General features: G+C 39.9%; 1 protein-coding gene across 1 annotated transcript in view; it reads right to left on the bottom strand.

Annotated features, from left to right (window-relative positions):
* Positions 1-8,520: 8,520 nt before the first annotated feature.
* The window catches only part of PREX2 (phosphatidylinositol-3,4,5-trisphosphate-dependent Rac exchange factor 2), a 218,188-nt gene continuing 206,017 nt past the window's right edge, over positions 8,521-20,691 (bottom strand). Inside the window, exons 39-40 of the mRNA XM_014939649.1 lie at positions 15,928-15,995; positions 8,521-13,879 (exon numbers count right to left, since the gene is read on the bottom strand). Coding sequence (XP_014795135.1) covers positions 13,834-13,879; positions 15,928-15,995 — 114 coding nt within the window. The 3' untranslated portion in view covers positions 8,521-13,833. The remainder of the gene's footprint in view (positions 13,880-15,927; positions 15,996-20,691) is intronic.

Here is a 20,691-nt window from a genome sequence, read left to right as displayed (position 1 = left end):
TTTTTCCATAGGAGATAAAGATATTTGGTGTTGCATAAATTCCAGTGGGGAAAAACAGAGAAGAAAACCCCCACGTTACTAAACCATGTCTTTAAACACTATCTCAACCCAGCTTTTGAATTCCTTCAGGGATGGTGTCTCAACATTTTAAGCATTTTAAGGCTTAGTCAAATCTAAATTGAACCCACTGTCAATTTGGCCACCTGAGCCTGGGAGATTCTTCTGCGCATTAAGCATCCTCAAAGGCTCTTCAAAATAACCACCACCAACAAAAAATGGCAGAAAGTCTGAAACATATATTTTCTTATAATCGTAGGCATTAACAACACTATGGCAATCAACTATGTATGTTTAATATAGCTTCTGAGCAATATCAATGGCTAAAGCCTACATATCCTTCTTTGCAGAATTACAAAACTACAATTTATACAACTTACTCAGCCCAAGTCATAATAAGACTATAAAATTTTGTCATTATCTGAACAAAGTTTATGACCAAAAAAAAATCACCCTGAATGCAATCCAAAACATATTCAAATCTACGGATATATGAAAGATGAAGCTATTGCTCTAATTCTTCCATAGTAGTTTTTCCTCCATGAAACAGTAATGTACGTTGTAGATTAGAGGCTGTATTTTTTCCTGAAAATACAATGCTCTGTGTACTCACCCAGCTTCCAACCCCCACGACTGTGAGAACTCCACTTTGAAATGTTTTATGCTGCCGTGCTGATCATTTGTTTAATTTCATCTGTAGGAGTGAGAGAGCTTTCTCTCATTGTCTCATTCAAAAGAAGGCTCCTTCAAAACCACCCGGGGCCAGAAGAGGTTTTGCCATTAATGTTACTGGGTTTTGAGCACAGCCTGTGTGTAATGAAATTACTCATTTTACCAGCTTACTTATCTCAGCTGCCTTCTTCTTCCTCACTGAGTTAGGTAATTTAAAGGCACTTGAGGAAAAAAAAAGATTCTATATGCTTAAGGAATGAGAATAGGCTAAATAATTAATACACTGGTGTAAAACTTCACTTGTCTTGCTCACTACGTAGACAGAATACAGAAATATTGCTGAACATATTTTGGTGCAAACGACCCATTTGTTAGAACATGGAGGGCAAAGCAGAGCTCGTTATCACCCGCAGAATTATAGACTCAGCATATAATTGCATAGCTTCTATTCTGATAGTTTCAGAATAAATAGCACCCTAACAGCCTGAAGAGTACTGACAAGGGCCTGTCTTGGCATGTCTGGCCCATGTAAGCCCTTATTATAGGAATAATCTATAGTTATGTGGTGGAATAATTAGGGTTCAGCTGTTCCTTGAAGCCTCTGCCAGAAGAACTGAATGATCCAGCAGCGCACCCCCTCTCTCAGTTGTGGCTTCTGAAAAGTTATCAATTCTCCAGAAAATCCAGAGGACACTGATTTTCCTCTCCCACCTTCATGTGCATGTATATCATGCTTTACTGCCAGTAAAATCAATAAACACAGGTGGGCTGGACTCCCTAACTACGAAAGGGTGGCCTGGGTGTACCTTCTCGCTTGCAGGGTTGTGCGTGAGCTCTGAGCTGACACCTGTGTTCAAATAAACTCCTGCTACAGAAATAAGCAGGGAAATATCTACTTTGTGTTTCCAAAGAGGTCAAAATCATTTAGTACATAGAGACATAGTTTGGGACATGAAGAGGTCAAAATCATTTAGTACATAGAGACTTGCCTAGTTTGGGACATACCCCAAAGCAGGCAGGCAGCTGGCTATGGAATTTTACTGGCGCAAATATCATGGCTTTAAAGGTTGGTTGGCATTAAGAGCATCAAAACTTGGCTACAGATGCTTGTGAGCAGCGTTCAGATGCTTTTATATAGAGAGAGAACAGAAACTGAAAGACCTTAAAGGTAGAAGGAATACTATTATTCACATTTTACAGCTGTTGAAGCAGAAAAGGTTCCATGCATTAAGTATTTACCTTAAGTAAATACTTAAAGTGCATGTTAGTGAATGGAAACGGATCCAAGACTTCTCAATTCAATACTTAAAGTGCATGTTAGTGAATGGAAATGGATCCAAGACTTCTTGCCATGGTCATGGACTATCTTCCCTTCCTAACTTAGTTACAGTCCTGCAATAGGACAGGGAGATTATATGTAACATTTCCACATGTACCTAAGATGTGGTATCCAGAGGACTGAGCAACAGCATGAATATGGTGACTGTATAACAATCCTTGAAGATTATTATGGCATCTTTCCTCAGGGAATACTTGTTGGGGACTAGTTCTACCCCTGCTGTTTCAACAGAAACACCAACTGACTTGAGTTCTGATCTTCCAGGTTATGCACGATTTTTAAAAATCTGTGGATGGTTGAGATATCTGAGAAGCTGTGGTGGTACAATACAACATGAGTAATAAGGTTGGCAGTGGGTGGGAGCCAGCCAGAGAGCCTGTCATTAGGTGCTTAGCCGAGACATTTATATATTCAAGGACATTTGGAAAGGAGGTTAGAGAAGAGGAAGGTCTGAATACGAGCCAGAATCTCTGAATAGCTGATCATTTTGCCAGTAAGGATTTAAATATAACTTGCCATACACAGGGATTGGCAGTTACGGGGAAAGGTCTCCACAGCAATGACTCGAGACAAATTAGACAAATCCATGGTGAATTGAGTTACAAGGGAAAGGCTGTTGCTTTGACAATATTAAATACTGGATCTTTGCGTGAGCATGAAAAAAATGTGCACCGCTCTTATGACTGGAAAATCATAAATGAAATATCGAGTTTGTTTATAAGAACTGGTATTTCACTTCTGTTCTGAAGGAAGTTTATGACACCATGAATATTACCTCCTTCATCTTACATTTTATATGCATCTAGATAAGATTCTTAAAGCTATCTCTTTACAGAGGGTGGAGACAGCCTGGTGGGATTTTCAAAAGCATTTGGATACTTAACTTCAGAGGGTGGAGACAGCCTGGTGGGATTTTCGAAAGCATTTTGATACTTAACTGCCAAGGAAATCATTTGGACTAGGCTTCAGAAAGCTTAACAAGATATTATCTTGTTATACCTATATATATATACCTGTATATATATATATACCTATATATATACACCTATACACCCTACCAGACAGGGGAGGCTGAACAGGAATGCATCCAGGTGGGTTTTGAATATCCCCAGAGAAGGAGCCCACCACCGCTCTGGGCAGCCTCTTCCAGGGCTCTGCCACCCTCACAGGAAAGAAGTTCTTCCTCATATTTAGATGGAACTTCCTGCATTCCAACTTGTGTCCATTGCCCTTTGTCCTGTCACCAGGCATCACTGAGAAGAGCCTGACCCCATCCTTGTGACATCCACCCTTTGGATATTGATAAGCACTGATGAAGTCCCCTCAGTCTTCTCCAGGCTAAACAGACCCACGTCCCTCAGCCTTTCCTCATCAGAGAGGTGCTCCAGTCCCTTTGTAGCCTCTACTGGACTCTTTCCAGTAGCTCCCTGTCCTTGAACTGGGGAGTCCAAAACTGGACCCAGTGCTCCAGATGGGGCCTCACCAGGGCAGAGTAGAGGGGGAGGATGACCTCGCTCAACCTGCCGGTCACACTCTCCTTGATGCACCCCAGGATGCCATTGGCCTTCTTGGCCACAAGGGTACATTGCTGGCTCCTGGGAAACTTGCTGCCCACCAGGACTCCAGGGCCTCTCTCCGCAGATAGATACAAACACAGATAGTGGGCATCCTGTTGTCCACCAGGACTCCAGGGTCTCTCTCCGCAGAGCTGCTCTCCAGAAGCTCAGCCCCAGCCTGTACCAGCGTGTGGGGTTATTCCTCCCACTCCAAAACACAGATAGATAGCAGATAATTTTCCAGTAGACTGGCTGCTTAGATCGAGGTTGACAAAAAGTCTTAATTCCCAGAGCAGCATATTTGAACAGTCCTGTATGTGATCCAAAGAGCAAATTTCACAAGAAGAGGAACCACATTTCTCCCACGTCACTCACCTTATTCAAAGCAGACCTACTTCCACGTGTCCCAACTTTGAAATAATCCGGTGGGGTCTGTATCTCTGCACTGCACCAAGAGCCCTGCTCCATGAAACACACCCGACCAAGGCTGAACGAAACAGAAAATGGTTGTGACCCAGCACATCGGAAAAGCCGTTGGCACTTGTGATTTCCTCTCCTTTGAACATGAGCAGAGTCCATTTTCCATACTGGTGTCTTCTTTGTCCTCCCCACTGATCTCCTCCGAGGAACATTCGTAGGGATTACTGGTGTTTGGAAACAGGGAAATAGCATTTGGAGAGTGGAAGAACAGTAGAAAGAGTTCCTCGGTTTATATCAGGCTTTCTACTTAGAATCATAGAATGGTTAGAGTTGGAAGGGACCTTAAAGATCATAGAGTTCCAACCCCCTGCCATGGGCAGGGACACCTCCCACCAGACCAGGTTGCTCCAAGCCCCATCCAGCCTGGCCTTGAACCCCTCCAGGGATGGGGCAGCCACAGCTTCTCTGGGCAACCTCTTCCAGTGTCTCACCACCCTCACAGCAAAGAATGTCGTCCCGAGATCTAATCTCTTCCAGTTCTCTTCCAATTTAAAACCGTTGCCCCTTGTCCTGTCACTACACTTCCTGACAAAGAGTCCCTCTCCAGCTCTTCTGTAGGTTCCCGTCAGGCATTGATAGGCTTTTATAAGGTCTGCCCAGAGTCTTCTATTCTCCAGGCTGAACAACCCCAGCTGTCTCAGCCTGTCTTCATAGCAGAGGTGCTCCATCCCTCTGATCATCCTTGTGGCCCTCTGCTGGACCCGTTCCAACAGATCCATGTCCTTTCTGTGTTGAGAAAATTTTGACCTGCATTGAATTTTACTGAAATCCTGATCATAACGAGGGATACATGCTCATTCTTTTGATCTAATGTGGCCGAAAGCAAATTTAAATATGAAGGATACCTAGGGAAAAATTAGGGATTTCCACTGGTTTTTCTCCCCTTCTCATTCAAACTTTATTACCATTTTAAAACAGGATATAAGCAGTTGTCCCACTTTTATTCTAAATGGTACAGAATATCTACTTCCTATTTTTCTAGCAACCAGAAATACGAAAGACCATCAGTAAGGCTTATATTCTACTTTCGCTATAGTGAACTGTATTTTTTGTTCTAAGCTTGATTAGATCCCAGCTGAACTCCAATGGAAACAGGGTGCATTTTTACCACAATCTTGGCAGAAAGCACTTTTGTGACTCCTCCATCTTCAGAGTCCTGTCTTTGCCTGGCTGCTCACCAGAGACCCATGCACCTGCAGGAAGCTCCAAAGAGACTCTGGTCTTCAAGAAAAGTTTTGAAAGAAAACAGACACCCATAACATTTATGTGACTGGAATCTTAACTTCTACTGTTCCTCTGAAAGGCATCTCACTGGCATGAACAAATCCATTTCTTAAATAAAAAAGAAAAAAAAAAGTCTTAAAATCCCATTTAACACCGTTTTGTTACTGAGGACACTGATTATTTCTCGCATTAGAAGTAAAAATAGAAGCTATGATTACATAGGGACTTTGTGTTTCTTTAAAAGATAAGGATTCAGATTAAAAAAAGATTCTCTTTCTTCTCATGACTGTTGTGTGATGAGTATCCAGATAATGTACTTTGGTCCCAAACTGTAGTTTCAAATATTAATGCTGTACCTCAAAGTCATGGGAACTACTCCAGAAATGATAGCCTGCTGTCTGTTCTGTCTGTATCAGGCCCACAAATGGCCTTTAAAATTGGCAGATGATTATACTTTTTCCCTATTTTTCCCAAGCTACCAATTTTCCAGGGTGTGTTGACAAAATTCCAACCACTGACCCTACTTCTCAATATATGAAAGCTTTGTGTTTTCCGATTTCGGAACAGCATCTAATTGTTGCTAAACATTCCATAAAGCTTTACTTTGTCTTGAACTCAAACTCAACCACCACTCACCGTATTCTGAAGTGCATTACAATGCAAGGAAGTAGCACTGTTCAGGATCGGACATTATTTCTCTCTTAATCTGGGCAATACTTTGTCATTAACTTTCCCGATGATGCACTGACATTAGTTAATGCTGTTCTGATGTTCATTTGCTCGCAATCAGGCCCTGAATTGGTTTGATTAGACCTACTGTATGGCTGGTTGATGACAAAACCTCATTGATTACACGTGGTCTGCTTCTCATTTCCAGTCAAGCTTTCTGTCTCGAGACATGAATAGTTTCATTAATTAGATGACCTAAAGATGTTGACAAGCATTCAAGCTTGTCCGGTTCTGGCATAATAATCCCAGTATTATGGATTCATTGTCTGTAGTCAATGAAAATTTGGTTATTCATTTAAAAGAAAGCAGAATCAAAACCTATTGGTGTCCCTTATATTTGATTATGCTTCCAGAATATATGCAGTGCAATTTCCTCCTACTTTTAGAGGCTGCTAGGCTTCACAAGGAAAGATACCAATTGCTCATTCTGGATCTTAAAATCCCTTCTGCCCTGATGAAGAAATCTAAATAATATGAACAAAACACGACTAGCTAAAACCTAGAGCTTTAAAAAAATGTTCTGGATGCAAGTCAAAATAATAACAATTTACATTGGGTCTTCTCGAAATGATGAAGTTGTTTAATAACACACCAACTGTGCTAAATACTTGGCAACACTGAAGTCAAATCTTCAGGACATTTCATTGCTCTGTTGACACTGCTCAGCACTTGTCTTACCTTGCACTCCTTCTCTACATCTCCTCATCCCCACCCCAGCCCCATCCTGTCAGGTTCTGGAGATGCAGTTTCAAATCTTTTTGCCAAATTAGGGCTATACAGCATTTTTAGATGCCACCCCTAGTGCCAACATTAAAAGCAATGGAAGAGACCTCCCATCTGTCTTGTGACTGGAAATGGGCACTTCTTCCCCCAACAGCACTCTATTCATCTGCCTTAATGCAACGCAAGCCACTCGTAATTTAGCCATGGCAGAACCTGTACCAGCACTGAATGTTTCTCTCAGGGAGCAGCAACAGTGGGTCCACTCCCCAAGGGAGGACAAGCCAGGACCTGTGGGTGAACACAGCCCAGCAGCCTCCCCTTGGCAGGACCAGGGTGACAACAGGTTCTGCTGACATCCAGGGATCATCAGACAAGACGAAATACTGAATCAGCTGCAGAGTCCATCCAGAAAGCCCAGTCAGAAACAGCAGAAAATGGGACTAAAGGCTACCCATAACACAGGTTTCAAGATCCACCCAGGAGATGGCAGCTCCACAGAGGAAAATGTGTAAAGATATAAGTGGGGGCAAAAAAAATAGAGTACTATCTGAGAGAGCAGTTTCAGATAATTAAGATTTCTACAAGCAAGAATGGAGTAATTGTCAGCAATTCCACTTCATTAGCATAAGCAAAGTATGAGCATCATCTATCCTGTTTCTGCAAGACATAATGAGCCATTTAAAAAAAAAAAAAAAAGCAGCAATCAAATACATAATAAAAGTAACTTTATGAGTAACATTTAAAAGGAAGTGTCTTAACTTGCAAAGATCAGCTGACACATACTTTGATGTGAGGCAAAGATACATTATCTTTTTGGAATTGTGGACTCACACTCACACTGGGCCTCACATGACCTCTGACATGTAAGTGTAGCAAGTCCCTTTGCAGACATTTTGACTTTCAAATCATCATGATAGCAATATTTTCTCATGAAAATGAGAAATTACTGGACAACACCCAAGTGCTACCATGGTATCATTGATATATTTCTCAGAAGTTGTTTCAAAAGCACTATTTATTACTCCAGATGGGGCTTCATCTGGAAGGGCAGAGCAGAGGGGGAGGATGACCTCACTGGACCTGCTGGCCACAGTCATCCTGATGTCCACAGGATGCCATTGGCCTTCTTGGCCACCAGGGCCCATTGCTGGCTCACAGTCATCCTATTGTCCACCAGGACTCCCAGGTCTTTCTCCTCAGAGCTGCTCTCCAGCAGGTCACCCCCAACCTGTCCTGGTGCAGGGGGTTATTCCTCCCCAGGTGCAGCACCCTACACTTGCCCTTGTTGAACTTCATAAGGTTTCTCTCCGCCCAACTCTTTTATGCAAAGAAGCAAACAGGTGACAACCATTTCACACTTTGGTTTTCAGACAAGAGGATGCCAGAAACTATGGATGTTTTGGACCTTTATGGGGCAGTAACAGCGCCACAGGGCCTGAAAGGGATTTTCAAGCCTGTCTTCTCCCTTCTTCCAGCCTTCAGAAACTACAGGGACTACTGCTCGTGCAGGCTTCAGTTTCCACTTGGTTAAGAAGACATACTGTAATTGTCAGCAAAGAACCCAGATCGGGCCTGGATCCTCAAAAAAACCCAAACATTCCTTTTACAAACATGTATTTCTAGAAGTTTAATTTCTATTCTCCTGCAGCAGAATTCCAAGAGCAAACATACTGAAAAGGTCAAAGACTCCCCCAAATTCCCCAAAACTTATGTCTTGCTTACAAATGAAGAGATGTGCAGTGGCCATATTATGAATGGTTTTATTGCTGTCTGACATTTTGTAATACATTGTTACCGTTCCAGTCTTTAATAGGTGGACTAAAAAAATAAACCCTAGATCTAAAAGTACACAGTATTAGTTTAACCCATAATCAATACAGCAACTGCTATATATGCTACACGGGCACTTTACAAGAAGAAAAAAGAAAAGGGAATAGTCATTTAAATCCATGTTTCAGGGATATCTAACATGAAATTCCTAAGGTTACTCCTAACAGACTCAACTACCCACAGAGCTGCTAGTTTGACTGTTCTCAAACAAAAGCTCAGCGAGAGATTCTGTGTATGGCTGTACTTATAGGTAATATTTCAAAGCAGTAACACTCTCTTGTGCTTAATGAGACAATATATTCTTCATTTGAAAAACGTGTGCAATAATCAATGCAGAAATTAAGTTCATTTTTAAACTGTAACACAAGTATAACCAAATACATACACTATATACAGGGTGTTAAAACATTAATAATTCTGCTTAGTCTTTTAAATCTGGTGCATGGTACAGACAGGACATCAACACACAAAAGAAGTTGCAGATATTCCCATGAAATTCCCAATCTAAATCCTTGAAGAAATGTCATGGCTACTTTGAACACTCCACAGGACTCTAAACTGAAGCAAAAAAGTTATTCCTAAATTAGTTCCATTCTAGCCATACAGAATTTCTAGCATGGAGATGTTATTTTTGCAGAAAAAAAAAAACCACCATAAGAAATGGCTACTTGATTGGCCTCTGCACAATCTGAAATTTCTCACTGGTAGTAACATCTGTGTGACCGTGCAAGGCTGTATATTCATTTACACACACATTACAAGAAAACATAAACCCACATCTTCTAGCAGAGAAAGGGAAACAGCCATAATAATACATTTTCTTTAGGAAAACTTGATTGATATATGCAGTATATATATAAAAAAAAAAAAAAAAAAAATCAAACCTACACAGTTGTCAGCATACAAAAATATGAGTTCAGTATCTTTTTATACTTCAAAACCTACTGATGAAAAATCCAGGTATCCTGAGACAGGTATGTAACTGTGCATCTAATTTACCAATGCCAGTGTACTGCTGGAGTACAATTCCAAAAGCACTACCTGCTTTTATCAACAAGTACAGAGATAAAATACATAAGGCAATGCATTAGCTTGAGAAACTCTTCTCTTTCCATAATGTTAAACAAAATGGTGCAAAATATGCGCAAAAGGCTGGCAGACACATCCATGAAGTAGCTGTAAAGTAAAGAGTACGGAACACTATGTATATATACACTACAGTTACTCATTTCACAATTAAAATGAAAATAAATGAAAGATACTTTTCCTTTTTTTGAGTATCATGCTTAACCATGATGTGTTTACTCACATTCAGGCAATTGTCTTTTTTTTTTTTTTTAATATATATATATACACACACACACACACTACATCCAACAATGAATTAATAAAACAGAAAAAAAATCACTGTTGTTTGCTTGTGAACGTCTCTGGGTAAAAACAGATCAATAAAACTGGTTCATTTTTTTCCATTAGGGGATTCTAACAAATGAAATGAAGTATGATTACTATAAATCCTCGTCAACTTAAGTTTAATTAGTTTGGCTCTAAAACAGTAGAAGAGCAGTTCTGACCACTGCTGACTGCATTAAAACAAACAAAACCCACCCAAACAAACAAAAAACTGATGCACTTGCTAAAACCCAGTGAAAGCCATCTAAAGTGCTACTGGAGATTGCAACTATCTCAATGGACATAAAATGGGTTGGTTGGTTCAGCTGACAGCAGGAATATTTACTTTAAAATGGATCTTTCAACACAAACACATTTGACATCTAGGAACTGGAATATATGTGGTTTTGTATTCATCTACATTTACAATCTACAAGAAATATAAGTGTCATGGAATACTAAATTTGGGGAACTAGACTGAATCAATGCTCATTTCATAGATTAAAGGCTGATTAGCATCCTGTTCCTCATAGATGATGGTTACAAAGATAGTCCAAACATCACCAGATGTACCTTAAAATCAAAATGTATGTTTTCTCCAAGCATGAAACCTATGGCGACTTAGCTGTTCCTTGGCATTTAAACCTCCTTCCCCAGCTGTTAAATCTCCTATACATCCCCCAAAGACTATCACTGAATCACGACAGTCGGTATTTGGTAATGTATGTCTCTAGATCCTTGAATTTATTCCCAGAAGAATTACACTTGTCTTGGATGAAAATGCCAAGTTACATCCAGAATGCTTTCCCTAAACCAGTGCAACACATTGTTGTAAAAACAGGCTGCATAATCTGTTGCTGTAGAAGCAAGGATTTAACAAGCTATGGGTGTTAGAGTTCTTGTAAATCATCACTCTTGGTCATCTCTTCTTGTCATCTGTGAGACTAAAAATTTATGAGAGGATAAACCTACTGTGATGAGAATGGATTATTTTTATTTTTATTTTTTCCACTCTGCAAGTGCACCTTGCATAAGGAACAAAGGATCCTCTACATATACTGAGCAGGAGCTTCAGTAATGAACATATGTAAATCTATAATTTAAGAAAGCACTTCTTAAATGTCCATCTAATGTTATCAGAAGGCAGATGTGTTAGAATGCACACTGTGCTCTGAAAACAGGGGCGAGAAAAGTTGTTTGAAAAGCTGCACAATGTTTCAGGGAGGAAATTAAGACATCAGGTACCCACTTTCCATAGTCAGCGGGTCACTTATGTCCAATTTCTTCTGGAAATCTTAGCTTTATGTTCTACCTGTAATCCCAGAAAACCAGGGTTTAAGTTTCTCAGACCCTTTGATGCCAGGCTAAATGGATGTTATTCCGCACTATGGGTCACCAACGAAGCCACATGAGTATTTGAAAACTGCCTCTGGGGGGGAAAACTAAGAATAAAGAACCAAAAATGAGATACAAACTCAAGAGGTCAACCCATGAAACATTAGCTAAAGCATCTGGTCCAGTGACTGGCTTGTAACTATCTGTCCCTCTAAGTTAACAAATGTCTATTACCACGTGCTTTCAACACCAAGATGAATTAGCTCCCACAGGGGGACTATTTTGACCTATTTGCGCTGCCACAATTTTCAGTGCAATAAAAAAAGTGACGATTAGTTACAATAATGTGTGCCTGTGCAACAGATTTTGTCCTCTAGGTTATTTTGCCTAGGAGAGAGGATTAGGAGCTCCGTGCAGCTGACTTGTCTCCTAGTGAAAAACCCAAACTCACACGTGGGCAAATCTCAGAGGAAGATGGACCATCCTTGGCATGAGGAGGTTGCGGCTTCTCTTGTCCTCCTGATGCCTGAACAAGCAGAAACATAAACGTTTTTGGCACTTTTGCCTGGAGTGGGAATTACCTGAAGCCAATACTGCCTCTCTGAATAAATCACATCCAAAAGTAGGAGATTATGACTAGAATAGCAACTATAGAAATCGAGACTCATTCTTACGTACGTGCATTAGGTCATCCTAGACAAAAAGAGTAAGTTTCTAAAGAGTAAAACTGTTTTCTGGGTTTTTTTTTTTGTTTTTTAATTAAAAAGATTATAGTTCCACAGCTTCCAGTAACGCTGAAAGAGTATAAACTTCAAAGCACAGAGGAGAAATTGTTACTGAAGTGTTTGTTATTGCATGTCTTTGTCACATTTTAAGGCAAACATCCTATATTTAAGGTTGGACCAGTAATTGATATGACTACATAAATATATACATATTGAAACTCACATATATGCGCAGACATATATATCTGTGGATATATAAAAATATTTATTTTCTTAGCAAAGTTAAAGTCTGTGTAAAAACATTAAGAATACTGAAAAAGGTAGGAGCTCTAATTCCTCCTTTGGAGAAAAGTAACAAGTCCCCTAGATATCCTATATAAAAAAACACTCTCTGCAAGAGTGCAGCTCATTCTGAATTCTCATTTCATTGTGGATTAATATATTTGTTGAAGATTTCATAAATAATTAGATAATATGCAACAATTACGTTGTGAGGTTTGACTGCTACAGCATAACTATAGGTCGTTGTACAAAAAAATAAATTTTATTCAGGCAGTATATGTCCTGCTCTAATAGAATGCATAGCTACTGCTACAAGTAGAACTATTTCAGAATATAGTTTTTGTTTTAATGTGTTCACACATGAAACCTCATTTGGGGGCATTTTCTCTGAAAATTCTTTGGCCAAAAGAACAGCCAAACGCAGCTACATTTTCCCTGGGCTCCCTAAATACTCAGTACAATTTCAGAATAAATCTATAATAATTACCACTCCAAAGAACTGCAACGCTACACAAACCAATTCTGACAAAATATGGGAAATGGTAGCATAAAACATCAAAACCCTGAACTACGCTCGAACTTAAACCACAGACATTTCCAGTTAAACGCAGCAAAACCACCTCATCCCGGCCATTTGTGGATTTGCCAGGATAGTACTATACAAGAATATACACAACTCTGGAAAACTCTACAGTGCAGAAGCACAACAATGTAAAACATCCGTGAGACAGAGTCTGAAATTCAGTCTAACCAGGGACGAAGATCAGACTTACCCTTCTTCTCCCTCATTATAACGGCAACTGAAAAAAGGGCAAAACTTCACCTCATAGGACACATAGATATTCCTTCTCAACGAGTATGACACCAGACTGCTTCAGACATGGCTGAGTTTACTGATTGCAAGCACCCATTGCAGTTTGCCTGCAGCTGTTAAACACAACTCCGAGATGAGTTTTCCCCATCTTTAAACCTCACTTTCATTATGTCCTCAAAACAGCAACGTCATCGTTCCGAGAAATTCTGATGGTGACGAGAGAAAAGGGATTGTCAAAAGGGCCCCACGTGAAGTTCGTGCTCCTCATCAAGCCTAGCTTGGGCGTTTATTCCTTCCACAAGAAAGTGAAGTCATTCTGAAGTCATTCTCTCTGAACAAGACATTTGTTCTCAAGCTGCTGGCTATACCTATCGTGTGGCTGAACAAGACACATCAAATAAATCCGATTCCAGTGTAAAATTCCCAAGGAAGATTCCTGTTCTAGTGTAAGGCCGAAGTGCACAGATTCCAGAAATGCTTTCTGGAAAACATTTTTCAATGACAATGGAGAATACTTAGGGTATTTTTTTCTTTATCCTGAGTAAAAGATTTTTTTTTTTTTTTAATTTATTTATCAAAGCCCTAGGCACATACTGCTACAGTGCAGTTAGATCTTGTCATATAGTCCCAGTATCCTAAAGGCCATTATTGGATTATTTTCTGAAGCAGTTCTCCTCATTCTTCTCCCACAGGTGGTGGTGGCTGGCACAGCTTGTATAATCTGAGAATGACAAAAAAACAAAGCAATCGTTATTCTGAAAGCTTGGTCATTATTAAAATGGGTACATTTAAGGAACAAAAACTAAATACAAGTCTTCCTGTACTGCAAAACAAGAAGTAATTAATTCAGTTTAATAACATTGATATAAAACCAGTAAAATCTTATTCATGAGCATGAATGTTTATGTTGAAAAAGGTATTATTAAAATACACATCTATAAGGAATCATATAAAGACATTCTAGTCTAGTCAAGTTTTCACATTTCTGCACTGAAGACCCCATTCTGGAGGTCTCCACCAAGCCTCCACTAATCCAGTTACCCCTTGTTGCTCCAAATTTCTACAATACACTACACTTGATCTTAGTCAAAAGGCCGAGAAGCGGAAATTAAATTGGAAAACTAAATTGGAAAAGCTGCTTGGTCAATGCCATCGCCCCCATTTTTGTTCTGTTTGTTTTGGCACAGTCAGACCTCGCTCCAACACAGTTCTCTATGAAACTGATGCTGCTTGAAGAACCTAAGACAGATGTCAGACATGTGACACGCCAGCACGGAGATTTCAAACTCTCCCTCCTCATTACTACATGTATGAAGTCGAAACCTGTAAGGTACAGTTCAAATAACTACCTCAGTACAGGCTGAAATTGCCACTCCTTCATTTATAAAGGCTTTTGAATTTCTATTTTGCATGGACTTGGTTATTATAGAATCATAGAATGGTTTGGGTTGGAAGGGACCTTCAAGACCATCCAGTTCCAACCCCCTGCCCTGGGCAGGGACACCTCCCACCAGACCAGGTTGCTCAAAGCCCCATCCAGCCTGGTCTTCTCACAGCTTTTACTGTAGTAAAATGTTGATTTATTGCCTTAGGTTCCCACAATGCAAGACAGTTGGTCAGAAAATTTTGGTCTCAACTGCTGGTAAGAGAATGACTTTATTGCCGATGGGTTTACTCTAGGATTAGTACTTTTGCTGGATCTTATTTAATTTCCTTCATGGGGCATGTGAGATGCATCTATGTTCCATCAAATGCTGCTACTCAGATTTACTCCCACCTTTTACAATTAAGGTACACTCCTTTTCTAGGTCAAGCACATGCACAGAACGACGTGCAGTGATTTATTACACACAAATTATGAGCAGCAGCCCAACTCCCTACTGGGAGAAATTGGGACAGCTGAGAAAAGGGGAGCAAACTGTGTAAAAAGAAAATGTTCCTGAATATTACTGGTCAGAATCCAGAAGACGGTCTTTCTGTGAGGCTATGGGTAGTTTTTGTGTTCACTCAAATGGGTACCTCTATCAGGAATTCCTTGTTTCTTTACTAAAGTTTAAACACCCCAGTGGGTCTGTTATGCATTTCACACATCTGTTTCGCTCATTCAATGTGTTATCGTTAGTCTGCAAAAAACATTAAGTTTTAAATTGGTAAAAAATAAAAAGTTTAAATTAGAGCTGGATTAATAAAAAGGCTTTAAGATAAAATTAAGAACGTTGTTGTTTGGTTATTTTCATTTATGAGTTTTGTGCTTGTTAAGAAACATTTCAGGTACCTGCAATCCATCACAGCATTAAAAAGCTGGATAAATATAGAACAGTTGCATTTTTCATTCTAATGGATGTTTCAGAAAGAGACAAAGAAAGACTACATCATCTCTAAAAGCAACTGGAACACGATTTTGCTGAGATATTGCAATACAGTATTTCATTAAAATGGAGTTATGGATTTAGTTATGAATCTTTCCCCAAAACCACTAAACATCACAAGTGATGAAGGACTTACTCCAGTGTTTTCGTAATTAACATGAACTAGGTTTCATTTTTCAAAAATGGGCACATTTTGAAGTGCTGCATAGCCTGAATTTCTGCAACTAATTAAGTAAAATCGTATGGCTAAGAACGTCATTGATTTTAGGTACATTAAAATCCAAATCTTACCAATTAGTGCACAATACAGTCAATGTTTATTGTTAGTTTTTGAGCAGCCAGGACAGAATTTGGCACAAACTGGGCACGACCATGGTCTAGGACAGAAACAATCAGTTACCTTGGGACAGACTGGGGCGTTCGATCCCTCACCCCTAGATTCTTGGCTGTGTTTTGTACTCTTGCACCCTGTGAAAGAGAAACAACAATTTTGTTTCATTTATTCCAACACAAGTGAGAAAGTTTTCCTGAGATTTCTAGAAGCACATAACCATTGATTATAATTAATACATATGCTCCATGTCCTGAAACGACTCTCCTATTCTAAGGTGGCAAACAAGTTGAAGCGGTACATTAGTTCTCAATTTAGAGAAATAAGCAGAAAAGAGATAAAATCTTTCCACTTTTCATTAAATAAATGTGTACATATATATCTCACTAACTTAAAAGACTTTATAAAGAATTAACATTTAAGGTTTAAAACAACACAAACCCATCTTGTTTCAATTTGTTCGATTTTTGTCACCATTCTTTGTAGAAGGCATGGATAACAAAGTGAAATGTCACTTATTTCCCATGAACTTCTGAACAGACAAAAATTTCAGATTATTTCCTATGAATAGCTTTCTAGTTAAATCTAGAAAAATGGCCTAAATTGAGGCATTAAATTAGGATTAGAAAAATGTAGGTCCCAATTTTTCTTTATGATCACAGAATCAGAAAAACAAAAAAAAAAATCAGGTTGGAAAGGAACTCCCAGGGTTGTTTAGGACTCTCAAGATTGTTTAATCCAACATCTCTGCTTAAAGCAGGGTCAACTAGAAAAGCTGGTCTCTCTGTACCTCAACTGATCCTTTGGAAAACCACCATGAAAGTACAGAATACAGAATCGTGGTGGTTGGAAGGGACCTCAGAGATCATCAAGTCCAACCAACAAAAAAAAACAAAAAAAAAAACAAAAAACAAACCCACACAAAAAACACAAACCACCACCCACCACCTAAACAGACAACAACATCCACCAAACCAAAAACCATCACCCACCCACACAGCACCCCACCACAAACCAATAATCTTGGGCACTAGAGCATGCCCTGAAGAACCATGTCTACATGTTTCTTAAATACCTCCAGGGATGGTGACTCCACCACCTCCCTGGGCAGCCCATTCCAATGCTGGATAACCCTTTCAGTAAAGAAATGTTTCCTAATATCCAACCTGAACTTCCCCTGGCGCAACTACTTGTACAGAGCGATAAGGTCTCCCCTCAGTCTCCTCTTCCCCAGACTGAACAACCCCAGCTCCCTCAGCCTCTCCTCCTAAGACTTGTGCTCCAGACCCCTCACCAGCTTCGTTGCCCTTCTCTGGACCCGCTCCAGCACCTCAATGTCCCTCTTGTGGTAGGGGGCCCAAAACTGGACACAGTACTCGAGGTGGGGTCTCACCAGTGCCAAGTACAGGGGGACGATCACCTCTTGGGCTCTACTTGCCACACTGTTCTTGATACAGGCCAGGATGCTGTTGGCCTTCTTGGCCCCCTGGGCACACTGCTGGCTCATGTTCAGCCGACAGTCGACCAACACCCCCAGGTCCTTTTCTGCCAGGCAGCTCCAGCCACTCTGCCCCCAGCCTGGAGCGCTGCCTGGGGTTGTTGTGTACTTTTGTCTCACTGACTCATCCAGTAAGGAGGAAGCTGATAAAATACGTGCAATGTTCATACACCATGATAGGGAAAAAACACAGACTCTTCTGCAAACAATCTAGCTTAGACATATGAAAGAACTCAGTAAAATTTGTTTTTAAAATTATGAGGTCCAGCTTTTCCAGTGCTGTTTTATTAATGTAAAGTGGCCATTGTAAAGAAACGTATCTATTAGATTTATAGTCTGTGTTTTCTGACGTATTAAAGGAGATGGAAACTACTTGTTCTGTCTGTAATACAAACACTGATTCTCCCTTTATTTGTCCTTCTGTACTGCCTAACGCAGAAGTCTCCACTGGTGGAGATTTAAGAATAGATATGCCAAGTGTCTGTCATGAATTACCTAAGGACAGCTGACCCAGTGTGGGTTACAAAGTCAGACATGAGCTTCATCACCTTCAGTGTCCTTTCCACAGTGCCGTTTTCTAAAATTTTATCATATTAAAGAAACTCCACCATGACAGACTGCTGAGACTGGCATACGATTAACATAATTGCGAGCCAGAATATACATATACATGGGAAAACTAGCTAAATTAACCACATGTAGATCCTGAACGTCAGTGCTGTGACTGCCTCTGAGAACAAAACCAGTCTATTTTTACTTGCATCACTCACTAGACAAATTAATTTTAGTATCTTGCTCACATAATAAATCAAATGCATCGATTTAAAAAGGAGTCTAGCTTTATACAACCATGTAATTTATTGTTTAGCAGGAGAACAAATTAGTCCAACCTTACAACCACCAGATTCTTATTTCTTTTGAGGAAAAGCCCCCAGGGATTACCAGCAACTTGCCACATGACATCTCTTTGTCTCCACTGAGCACTATTGTACCATTCCTATTTCAATATACTGTTAACCTATACTTCTCCAACGTTATCCTTAAAGCTATAGCAATGTAAATATTGACTCTGTCTCAGGTGTATGGGACAGTTGTGCTACACATTTCTGGAATGCTTCCCTCTGGGTACCAGTACTGCCAGAGCACTGGTGGAAGATGCCAGCAGCTCTGAGGAGACACCACCATCAATCTGGACTCTTGTATAGAAACTAGTATTCTCATTGCCATGAGCAAAAATGATAGGTTTATTTTCAAGCTACACACTAATTTAAGGATAGCAAGAACCTGTCACATAAAGAAAACAGATTCTCTTTATGCCCTGCTCAAAGAGCTCTAAATCAGTACAATTCTTATGAGAATTATTCAAAATGCAGTGCTGTTGTTATACTCATGAAAAGGCATAGAAAAATGATTACTCACTTAAAAGACAACACAAATTCTCTCCTAGTCTTTTCTGTTTATCAACTTTTTAGTCACCTTTCTTCCTCAGAACCCCGTGCCCTCCTGCAGCTCCTTTCCTAGGCCTCTGTCCTCTCCACACTTTGTTGCATCCTGAAGACATGCTCCTGTCAGGCTGCTTTACATAGTATTTTGGGTGTACAGATGTTTACATGAATAAACATACATGAGTAAATAAAGTTATGAGAAGATAGCTGGGACATTTTGCCAATATTTTTATTTTAAAAAATCAGTCTAGACTGGATTAGCAGCTGAAAAACAGACACCACTTAACTAAAAGCATCCCGCAGATGCAAGCTCCTACCAACTTTCACAAAGTTGGTCTCTTTCCTTTAGTTCTGCAGAGCAGGTGCTTGCAAAAATCTAGTTATAACTGACAGGGCAACTACTTTGCAAATTGTCCCAACCATACAGTGAGGGCTATTATGGGTCTTGTTAAACATGATCACGACCTCATTTGATCGAAAAGAACCACTTCCTGAGGTCACCCGTTCAGTCAGGTGTCTCCAGTTTAGAACCATAGAATAACAGAATGGTTTGGGTTTGAAGGAACCTTAAAGATCATTGAGTTCCAACCCCCTGCCCTGGGCAGGGACACCTCCCACCAGACCAGGTTGCTCAAACTCCCATCCAGCCTGGCCTGGCATTTATTCAATACTGGTGCCCCAAGCTGGAAGAGGTACCAGCTTCAGGAGAGACAATTTCCCCTCTGGGAAGCTGATACTGCTGGGACCTAACATTGCTGGCTTCTCCAGAATAACATGTCCCTTCATTTTCACCTTCCTGTGGCTAATTTCTTTATTCCACAAAAAGATTCAAGTTGTAAATGGGCTAACAAATTTTTGTTTGGGGTTTTTTTTCTTATTAAACCAGGTAAAAGACATATCTATTGCCCTTTACTAAATCTTCTGCATCAAACCCCAAGAAGCCCTGTTTTTTCCCCCTCCAAATTTTATGGCCTGCCTTAGCTCCTGATAGTTAAATCCTACAGATAATTTAAACATTGAATCTGGAACAGGTTTCTAGAAAATACTATAGTGTACTGTTGAAATTACTCCAAAACATTCAGGATTTAATGGAGGGTTATATTTCTACTACAGAACTCCAAGACTGATTTAAAATTACAATAAAAGATTATTGCTCTATTAAATGCCGTAGTGTTTTCCTGCAAGAAGAAGAATGCGTGAAAAAAGTCTGGCCTGATATACTAGCAGACTTTTTTGCAGTGTCTGTGGGTGGTATTGAGATATTGGTATCTTTAACAGCTATTGATCACCAGCTGCTTTGCTTCGGAGAATGTAGACCCACTGCAGGCTTCTTTCCACATCTCTATTTGAGCAAGTACAGTTACAGCTGCTCAAAACCACACAAGTTACTTCCATTTTGTCTTTCATTTAATAAACTGCAGAAATGAATCAGCATTTTTGTAAACGGTCTAGAACGGCACATTGGAAATGTGCCCTTTGACAGAACACATCCTGCAAGCAGATATATGCAAAACTCTACATCCACGTTTTTTGACTGCAAAATACCCAGATCTGCCTCTTGTCTAGAGCTTCAGGAGCAGACACATCAACCTGTACTTGCAACTTTATCCTCATACAGCAGTAGCTTCCTTTTCAAGTCAAACTAAAGCTGTAATTCCTGGGCAGACTTACATGATCTGATTCAAGAACTTTGAGGGTATTTATTCACCACAGAAACTTAATTTATGCACCGAATACAGTGAAAGTCCAACACAAAAAGGAATCAGACTAATTACTCTGGTGTATCCGTGTTAGGCATCAGCACTTACATACAGTTCATCAGAATCTATGCCTTGAGAATATCTACGCAATTGCTTTAACAGACTAAAGGTTTAGTCTCACATATGGGGG

This window comes from Calidris pugnax, unplaced genomic scaffold (assembly GCF_001431845.1).
Source record: "Calidris pugnax isolate Ruff unplaced genomic scaffold, ASM143184v1 scaffold5, whole genome shotgun sequence".
In the NCBI taxonomy this organism is placed as follows: Eukaryota; Metazoa; Chordata; class Aves; order Charadriiformes; family Scolopacidae; genus Calidris; species Calidris pugnax.
Note: the sequence above shows the minus strand (reverse complement) of the source record. Positions and strands in the feature narration are given on the sequence as shown.